This window comes from Ursus americanus, chromosome 16 (assembly GCF_024610735.1).
Source record: "Ursus americanus isolate L20-20 chromosome 16, mUrsAme1.1.p, whole genome shotgun sequence".
In the NCBI taxonomy this organism is placed as follows: Eukaryota; Metazoa; Chordata; class Mammalia; order Carnivora; family Ursidae; genus Ursus; species Ursus americanus.
Window position 1 is genome coordinate 10,245,001 of NC_142142.1, and position 9,795 is coordinate 10,254,795.

Genomic DNA, 9,795 nt, shown 5'->3' on the forward strand with positions numbered 1-9,795 from the left:
CCTTTTCCCCTCAGGGCAGTCGCTGAGGTCGAGCTCCTCCAGGGTGTTGAGGGTAAGCTGCGGATGGAGAAAGATGTTGCCTCTCCATTTCTGACCACCTCCCCTACGACAAAGGAGAGGGACCCTGACTGAAGAGGGGGCGTGTCGGGGGACCTGATTCAGGGTCCGCTCTGAAACGGGGGAGTGGATCGCCTGGGGCAGAGCCCCTGCAAGGGAAAGGGCTGCTGGAAGGGTGTGCGATCGGAGTGAGCAGGCTTGTAGGGAGGGTGCTCCTCTCCGGGGAGCTGGACCCCGGAGCTCAGTGTCCCCTCCAGCTCAGCTGTCCGAACTCCCCCCGCCCCCTCCCGCTCCCCATCTCCAGGACCTCGAAGGTCCGGAGTCTCCGCAGGGTCTGCCGAGTCCAAGGACACGCCCGCGCTGTGCAGGTCTTGCAGGTCCCAGCGCCCGGCCTCTCTGCGGGGGTTCCCCGAGCCCCGCCCGGTGTGGGGGGCAGTAGGACCCAGGGGCCGGGTGAGGGCCCGCAGAGGGAGGGGCGGGAGCCGGGGCGGTCTGGGGGAGGTCTTTGGCTTTTTTTGGCGGAGCCGGGGCGCCCTCCGGAAGCTTTTCCAACTTTCCAGAAGTTTCTCGGGACGGGCGGGAGGAGGGGAACGCCATATATAGACCTGGGGAGCCGGGAGCGGCGGAGAGTGGAATCCGTCCGCGGCTCCAGTGGAACTCTCGTCCGGCGCCAGCCCGCCCGGCCCAGGTGAGGGCGGGGGCCGGCCTGCGCGCGAGGGGCGCTTTGGGGGTGCTCCGGGCAGTGAGAGGGGGCGGGAGGCCCCCGGGGAGGGGTTGGGGGCCAACCCGGAGCCCGCAGACTGCAGTCCCTGGCACCTTGGGAGCAGCCGGAGCGTTTGGGATCGGGAGCCTGGGGGTAGATGGTGATGGCCGAGTGAGCCTGCAGGGGCAGGGCGGGGCGGGGAGTCGGGGCTCGAGAAGGCTCGTGCAGAGTTCCACAGAAGTGTGGGGCAGGGATGGTGCCGGCTGAGAGGAGACAGTGGGGCTGGGGGCCAGGATGCTGAGACTCGGCCCTGTGCAGGAACCAGAAGGGAGGAGGTGGGGTTTGGGGCCCTTTCCAGCAGGGGTGGGAGGCCAGGCCAGCCGTGCAGTTAAGGGAGCCCCCACCTCTGGGGCTGAGGCCCAGCGGTCAGCAGGGGTGGGTGGACCAGCTTCCTGACGGGCTTGTTAGGGAGTGGGGGTGCATCTGAGCGTCCTGAAGGTAGGGTAGTAGGAAAGGAGGTGAAAGAGTCGAGGCTTTTCCCGAGGCGGGGGTGTCTTGGGGTCCCCACCGTCCCCCCCAACGGTGGCTGCATTTCTGACCGGCAGCCTGCACGTGTACATGATGGCAGCTAAAGGAGGAACTTGACCAACACTCTCTCCCCCACCTCCCTCCAGAAGGGGGGTGAGGAATATGTAGGGGCCATATCCCCCGACCCAGGACGGGGTGGTTAGCTGACTGGAAGGCTTTGAGTCACCCACTCTTAACTCCGTCCACTGCCACCTGGTTCTTGGAGTAACTGCAGGGTTAAGGCTACTACTTCCAAAGGCCAGGGTTCCCTGCCCCCAGCCCAGGGACATTCCTGAGGCGGCTGGAGTGGAGGAAGAATGAAACCACTTCCAGCAAGGCCAGGAGGCCCGGCCCCTCCTCTTCCCCGTTTCCGGCAGGTCCCTCTGGGCTGTAGGGCCCGGATGGAGGGCGGAGGAAAATTAGGGGGCCATGGTTCCCTGGAAGTCTTTGGCTGGTACCACACCCTTCTGTCCTTAGACGGTTCATCTGCCCATCCCCCCTTCCTGAGGCCTACGGATCTTTTGTGTCTGGTGTTCCACTCCTTTTGTCTCTGGTCACCGGGATTCCCAGCAGAATTTTTTTTTTTTTTAAACTCTCTGTATAAGAGGATGCCACATCCAGGCTTCCTTGGGGGCTCTGTGGGTGCTTCTGGGAGGAAGGAGCCCGGAGCTAGGAGGCCCGACCCCCGCTGATTCTGTGGGAACTGGGGTTGCTCCCTGCCCCTCTCTGGCCTCAGTTGCTCCCACTGCACAGTGAGGTGGACCACCTCCAAGGCCCCTGTGGATCTGGGACTGGTTAAGCCTTCCTTTGTGCCAGGGGCAGTATAGCCAGGGTCCCATTTGGGGGTTGGGCCTTCCAGGCGCCACCTCACCACCACCCCAGCTCTGCCTTATCCCACCCTCCTCACTCTTCTGTTTTCTTTCAGAATGAAAAAGGCAGGCATTGAGCTCCCTCTGAGGCAGTTTCCAGGTACTTTAGACTCCCTCAAGTGTTTGAGATCCTCTCTGGTGGACCCCCTAGAATTTGCTTCCCTTCCCCTCTTGCAGAAACCCGGAATCCAGTCTCAGCTGCGTCTGGCTAGCTGTGGACACAGCCCTCGGCTTTGTGGGACTGTAAATCGTCTCATCGTGGCCTCAGGGCTGGGATTTCTCTGTGGCAACGTGGGCTGGGCTGTGGGAGGCTGGCTTGCTTGCCGTGACTTGTCTTCCTCTGTGATTGCTGCTGGCTGAACAGGGCAGCCCTCTCCGCGGCCATGCATCTCCCTGCGCAGCCAGATGCACAGACTCAAAGCCAAGGCCAGGGAGGCTCGGGGGCACCCCTGGGACCTGAATCCTGCTTCCCCGGCTGGAAGCCCCCCTCTGCCGGCGGATGGAGATAATTCCGTTTCCAGCCTGCCACGTCACCTAGCGCGGGAGTGGGAGCAGAAGCAGGAGCGCAGCTGTGTGGCTGCCTGAAGAATCCCAAACTAGTCATTTGGAGCTTTCTCGGAAGGCCCCTCCCAGTCCTTTGAGGTTCTGGTTGGCTGTGGGTGGGGGCTGTCAAGACGATGTCTGCCACGTGGCAGGGCCGTGAGCTGGGCTCCTTGACTTTCTCCCCGTGGGATGCTAGCGGCTTCTGCCCGGGGTCTGTGCTCTGCATCAGCCGTGTGGACTAGAGGCGGCCTTTGAATAGAGTGGCATATGCTTGTTGTCCTGGCATAATCGTCAGTAGGGCTCCATTTCATTTTCTTAGGTGTCTTTGTTTGTACAATAAGCCTACGGTCATTCTGCCTTTGAGGCTCCAGGCCTGGTGGGGAAGGACCTAGGGCTGGGAGGAAGGTGGCCTGGGCCCTGGGGTGTATCACCTCCCCAGTCTGGACTCTCGGTAGGGTGCAGGTCTCTCTGTGCCTTGGCTCCTCCCCTACCCCTCTCCCCACGGGTCCTTTGCCTCCCCTTTACACTGCACCCTCAAAGAGGTGGCAGCCCAGGGAGGGGGACCTGCCCAGGTTCCGGTGGCTATGGCACTGGCGTCTTCCCAGAAACCCAGTGCTCCTGCAGGCGGGCCGAAGTCCTGGGGGTCTTCCACCATGTTCAGACTTTCTTGAGGACCATGAGATGGGATCCGCCAAAGCAGCGGGCTCCCGGCCTCCACCAGAGTTCCTTCCATCCCTTCTCCTTCGCCCTGTCATCTCCTCTTCCGTCCTGCATGAAAGTGGGGGGGACGTGTCCCATGCGGAGAGACTGTCCTGATTGGAGGCCCCAGGGAGGGGAGTGAGGCTTGTTTTAGGCCACTGCTACTGCTGTTGTTTGGGATGGGTCTTGAGGGCCATCCTGAAGCTGTAGGGCAGAGGGCCTGTGTGACAGCCACTGTCAGATGGGAGGGCAGAATGGAACGTGAGGGGGGCCCAGCTTCCTGCCAACACACATCTGGGGTGAAGGGGAGGGAGTGTCATTGCTCCACTGAGCTGTGACGAACCCCTCCTCCAGTATCCTTCCTCTCAGGAAACCTACTCCCCACTCAGCCGGTGTCCTGGGAATTTCCCCTTCGTGCCAGGGCCGTGGACAGCTGGGCAGGCATGTGCCTGCTAGGACACAGGCCTTGGGCATGGAGACTTAGACCCTGACAGCTTGGAAAATGGGGAGCGAGGCTGAGAGAGGAGGGGACACACACTCAAGGTCACCCGTGGGGCGGCGGAGTGGAGCATCTTGGCTCCCGCACTTAATGAGTGAGCTAACCAGTGACTCATTAACATCCAGGGCAGGAGGAAAGGCGGGGGGGGTGGGGGGTAGGCCTTCAGCCTGTCCCGACAGGACATCCTTTGCCTGGGCCCCTGTGCTTCATGCAGACCCTTAGTCCATCTGCTGCTTTTTTCCACTGGAAAAGGGCCCGGGGGTGGTAGGAGATCAGAGCTACTCTTTATACAAACTGAGGACCCTAAGTCTGGCCCTGGTTTCTGTTCATTCAGGAACAGCCGAGGCCTCTTGTGTGCTGTGCACTGGAGATCTGCAGGGAAACAGGACTGGCTAGATTTCCTGCCCTCTTGGAGGTCACAGACTAGTTAGGGGTGGAGATAATGCATAATAAACACATAAGACTCAGTGTTGTCAGTTCAGTGGAAGAAATCAATAGGGAGGAGGTGGCGACTTGCTCGAAACCCCGTTTTGGCTAAGGCGCTCGGAGAAGGCCTCGGAGAGAGGGGGCAGACTGAGACCTTGGATCTGGGCAGCTCCGAGTTAGGGCTGGGTTCCCCAGCACTCAGGGGCTCTCTTGCTCCCATCTGCAGGGGGCTTGGGGGCTCCCAGAAGGTGGGGGATGGTCGTCGGGGAGGAACACCCAGGGTTTCAGGGCCACCCTCTCTGCAGCCCCCACAGGTCCTCCGTGGTGCGAACAGTCCACCTTCCAGCCATGCGCTTCCTCCTGCTCGTCAGCACCTGCTGCCTGCTGGCCGTGGCCCTGGCCGCCGAGGTGAAGAAGCCGGCGGCCGCTGCGGCCCCCGGCACGGCAGAGAAGCTGAGCCCCAAAGCGGCCACGCTGGCTGAGCGCAGCGCCGGCCTGGCCTTCAGCCTGTACCAGGCCATGGCCAAGGACCAGGCGGTGGAGAACATCCTGCTGTCCCCCGTGGTGGTGGCCTCGTCCCTGGGGCTCGTGTCGCTGGGCGGCAAGGCCGCCACGGCGTCCCAGGCCAAGGCGGTGCTGAGCGCTGAGCAGCTGCGCGACGACGAGGTGCACGCGGGCCTGGGCGAGCTGCTGCGCTCGCTCAGCAACAGCACGGCGCGCAACGTGACCTGGAAGCTGGGCAGCCGCCTGTACGGGCCCAGCTCGGTGAGCTTCGCCGAGGACTTCGTGCGCAGCAGCAAGCAGCACTACAACTGCGAGCACTCCAAGATCAACTTCCGCGACAAGCGCAGCGCCCTGCAGTCCATCAACGAGTGGGCGGCGCAGACCACCGACGGCAAGCTGCCCGAGGTCACCAAGGACGTGGAGCGGACGGACGGCGCGCTGCTGGTCAATGCCATGTTCTTCAAGCGTGAGTCCGGAGGGGAGGGGCGCCCGGGCACAGACCCCTCGGCGATGGGGGGGCTGGTGGCTGCACGTCGGCAAGTGTTGCCCCCGTGCCTGACGGGGGCCAGGGCGGAGGGCGGACGTGGCGGTGGCTGAGCCGAGGGTCCTCCTTCGGAAGGAGTTCCCTGTCACGTGGAAACAGCCAGGCCTGAGTGTCGACAGCCACAGCTTCCGGCAGCGTGTCCCGGGGCCAGCACCCGGTCCCCCAAAGCGGGCAGCATGTACTCAGTGGGCTGGGTGCTCAGGGGGGAGAGGGGCTGCCGCTGAGCCCCAAAGACTGGAACGAAGGCCTGCGGCAGAGAGAGAAATCCGGGGGTGCGGTTGGGGGGGTGTGTCCCAAGCGGGGGGCCTGTTTCTGACCTGGTGCTGTGCGTCCCACTACAGCGCACTGGGACGAGAAGTTCCACCACAAGATGGTGGACAACCGAGGCTTCATGGTGACCCGGTCCTATACCGTGGGCGTGACGATGATGCACCGCACAGGTGGGTGCCCCGCGGCCCAGCTGGGGGGGAGGGCGCTTGGGCCCGGCCCGCCCCCGGCCCAGCGTGCCCAGCGGCCTCTCTGCTCCCCTCCCAGGCCTCTACAACTACTACGACGACGAGCAGGAGAAGCTGCAGATCGTGGAGATGCCCCTGGCGCACAAGCTCTCCAGCCTCATCATCCTCATGCCGCACCACGTGGAGCCCCTCGAGCGCCTGGAGAAGCTGCTGACCAAGGAGCAGCTGAAGGTCTGGCTGGGGAAGATGCAGAAGAAAGCCGTCGCCATCTCCCTGCCCAAGGGTGTGGTGGAGGTGACCCACGACCTGCAGGTGAGGGGTGGCCCCCCTGGGGGCCGCGGGGCCTGGAGGAAGAGGGCTGCTCGGGCACCCGTTCCTCAGCTCGGCGGGTCTGCCCCGAGCCTCGGGGGGTGTGCAGGCAGTCCTGGAGTCCTGTGTGCTGCTGGGGAGGAGGCGTGGAACCTGGCCTGGGGAACGTGGCGATGACAGCAGCAGCCAAATACAATTGGGCGCTTGCTGTATGCTAGACACTCTTCTGAGTCCTTCGTGTATACGAAACTTCTAATTCTCAAAACAGCTTCCTGAGGTAGGACTATCAGGCTCCTTAGAGATGAGGAAACGGAGCCTCGGGAAGGTTAAACAGCTTATCCGGAGTCACACAGACGGTAGCTCAGGGGTATGGCCCCAGGCTGCGCCCCGATCCTGTGCTGTGCTGCCTCGGAGAGTCTGAGGTGCCCCCAGCGACAGGCTGTTCCAGCCGACGGTCGACCCCCTCGCGGCAGAAAGCCCAACCTGGCTGTCCGCGGTGCGGCACTAGTGACGGCTGGAACCCCAGTCCTCACGCCCAACAGCGTTTTCCCCTCGTGACCACCCTGGGTCTCTTGAAGCCACACTTGCCGAGGTCACCCCGGCAAGTCAGTGGTGGAGCCGTGGTTCGTCCTCAGGGTGAAAACTCAGGGTGGCCTTTGTGTCAGTCACAAGAGACTTTTTTACCTATTCAAAAGAGGAAGGTTTTGTCTCATTCCTGCCTTGGATGCCAGAAAGGGCTCTTTGGCAAGCTTCTCCCTCACAGAATGCAGACTCACTGCTGACACTGGACAGAAAGCTGGAGACGGAATGGGGCATGGGCTCTACCCTGCAGGCTCATGGCGCGTGTGCCATCTGTACTGTGGATCGAGCTGAGCTTTCCAGATCGGAGCCGTCACTGTGTCCTGGGCCTGTCCCAAGCCCTCCCCAGTTCCTCCTGCAGTGGCTGCTATCTGACTCCATTGTCCCCTGTGTTCTCCCGTGTCTTCCTGGAACCCTGGGTGGGCACACCAGTCCCGGGGCGGGGGGGTGGGTATATTGAGTTGGGAAGTGTGAAGTGTGTGACTTGCATAGGGTCCTTAGGACTGGAATCGCTAGCTGGGTCTGGAACACCTGTCTCAGGACCCCTGACCCTCAGGACTCCAGGTCAGGTGCCTGTTTAGCCCTGCCGGGGAGGTGGAATGTTCTGCAGAAGCCTGAACTCCGATGCTGCTGGCGACTCGGACCGCAGTCCTTCACTGCTCTGCCTTCCTTACTGGGAGACAGGGAGGGTGTGGGACCTGAGCCCTGCCCTGGGAGAGCTCTGAGCCACCAGCAGGAGGCAGTCAGGCCCAGACACTGAAACAGAGAGAGGCTGGGGTGCTGAGCTATAGGGAGGCAGGGCTGCAGTCTTGGGGAGAGGGAAGACTTCCTGGAAGACGGGGTGGTTAAAGCACCCTACCAGGATGCAGGTAGGCCATCGAGACACCGTTGCGGGTGCCGGTGGTTCAGTGAGGCTGCCGGATGGAGAGCCAGGGGGGCCTGCTAAGGGCTGAGGCTGGGGCACAGGCACAATCACGTGAGAAACAGCTTGTACTTGGCTTCCAGGGGCTCTGCAGAGCCACGGAAAGCGTGTGTGTTGGGGGGGGGGGGTGTGTTTGCGGGGGTGTGTTTTAATTTTTTCCTAGTAATTTTACTAGTATTACAAATAATTTTACTTAGAAAATATATTAAAAATAGAGAGATCGGTGTAATGAGCCCTCAACCATCCTAACTCATGACCGGTAAGGATTCATTTATACACACCCATTGTTCTCCCTTCAGATTATTCTGAAGCAAATCCCAGGCATAGATCACTCTGGACAGGTTTTAAGCCCCAGGGTTATATGGTCATGGCTATCCTTAGATCAGTCTTTCTCACATTTGAGTGTGCCAAGGATTACCCAGAGATTTTGTTAAAGAAGTTTCCCGGGTCCACCCCCGGAGACTGATTCAGTGGCTCTGGGAGGGAGTGGGTCAGGAAATGTGTGTTTCCTATAAGCTCCCAGGCGGTGCCCATCCCGCTGTCCACAGCCCGTACTCTGAGGAGCGCTGATCAAGATCGCTCGGCAGGACCAGGGATAAACTCTGCCTTTCCCCCAGCCTCAGTTTCCTCATCTGTGAAGTGGCGATTAGAAGCTTTTGCAGGGTTGTCGTGAGAGTCACGAGGCAGTGGTTCCAAGTGCCCACATCATGTCTAGCACACAGAAGGTGACCGGGAGGGGAGCAGACAGGGTAGGAGGTGATGGGTGGTATGGGCAGAGGGTGGGGGTCTAGGAGCCTTGCCCGTCGTGGCCTCACCTGGCACTCCCCTGGTCCCACAGAAACACCTGGCTGGGCTGGGTCTGACCGAGGCCATCGACAAGAACAAGGCAGACCTATCACGCATGTCAGGCAAGAAGGACCTGTACCTGGCCAGTGTGTTCCACGCCACCGCCTTCGAGTGGGACACGGAGGGCAACCCCTTCGACCAGGACATCTACGGGCGCGAGGAGCTGCGCAGCCCCAAGCTCTTCTACGCTGACCACCCCTTCATCTTCCTGGTTCGAGACACCCAGAGCGGCTCCCTGCTGTTCATTGGGCGCCTGGTCCGGCCCAAGGGTGACAAAATGCGAGACGAGCTGTAGGGCCCCAGGGTCGCGGGATGGCAGGAGGCAGCCGAAGGCTCCTGAGACACATGGGTGCTATGGGGGGGGGGGGGGCTGAGGTACTGAACTTGGATGTTCCATGGGGTTGGGGGATGGGAAAACAGAGCAGGCTTCCCGTGTGTCCGAGCAGATCTTCCCTGGCAGAATTCACTCTGCTTGGACGTGGGCCCCCAGATACCATGATGCTGAGCCCAGACCCCACACATGCTGTGGGACCTGGGGCAGTAGTCATGTCATGCCCCCCCCGAGTCCTAGGATTAAGCCTGCCTCAATCAGTGTTCATATTTATAGCCAAGTGCTTTCTCATCTGTGAGACGGAATCGAGCTAGGGGGGTTCAGCCCAGCCCTGTGGAATGGGGGCCCTCTTTCCCTGACGCTACCGTCACCTCAGCCCTCTCTCCAGCTCTATTCCAATCCTCTCCCAGTTCCCCTCAACTCTAAAATGAGGTGCTGCAGCCCCTGGGACAGGCACCCCCACGATGGCCCTGGCCCCAGAGAGGGGGGATTCAGGAGCTAGCTCATGGGGGGGCTCGTGGGCAGACTCTGGTCAGGCATCATGGGGATGAACTTTTTTTCTCCTTTGTAGATGTTCAAAGGTGGGGAGGGAAGGGGGAAAATGAGCCTTTGTTGCCGTCAAACCAAGAACTTATTTGTACAATTTTTTTTTTTCAATAAAACTTTTCCAGTGAAGTTTTGTTGGAGCATGGAAGGTGATTGGATCAGAGATCCCCAGGTCATTCTTCCCAGGGGACAAGGGCTCCTTCTGTGGAGCCAGGGCCCACATCAGGCTCTGAAATGCCAGCCGGGAACTGCAGGCCCAGTCCACACCGACTCGGGAAATTATTTTCGCTCTGGCTGCCCTGGACAGGTGGCTGCAGGGCTGGAATGACTGTGCTGGGCCTGGAGCCCAGGGCGTAACAGACTTGAACTTTGGCTGTCCAGTCTGCAGCCCCCTGG

General features: G+C 61.2%; 1 protein-coding gene across 2 annotated transcripts; it reads left to right on the forward strand.

The window, feature by feature from the left end:
- Positions 1-604: 604 nt before the first annotated feature.
- On the forward strand, positions 605-9,528 carry SERPINH1 (serpin family H member 1). Of its 2 annotated transcripts, XM_087868171.1 has the most exons (6): positions 610-745; positions 2,253-2,296; positions 4,669-5,333; positions 5,753-5,851; positions 5,946-6,178; positions 8,515-9,528. In XM_087868171.1, the coding sequence occupies exons 3-6, from the start codon at positions 4,712-4,714 to the stop codon at positions 8,815-8,817; spliced, it is 1,257 nt and encodes a 418-aa protein (XP_087724297.1). In that variant the 5' UTR covers positions 610-745; positions 2,253-2,296; positions 4,669-4,711; the 3' UTR covers positions 8,818-9,528. The 2 variants fall into 2 exon arrangements, with proteins under 2 accessions (XP_045672228.1, XP_087724297.1); XM_045816272.2 differs by lacking the exon at positions 2,253-2,296 and having other exon boundaries at positions 605-745.
- Positions 9,529-9,795: the final 267 nt, after the last annotated feature.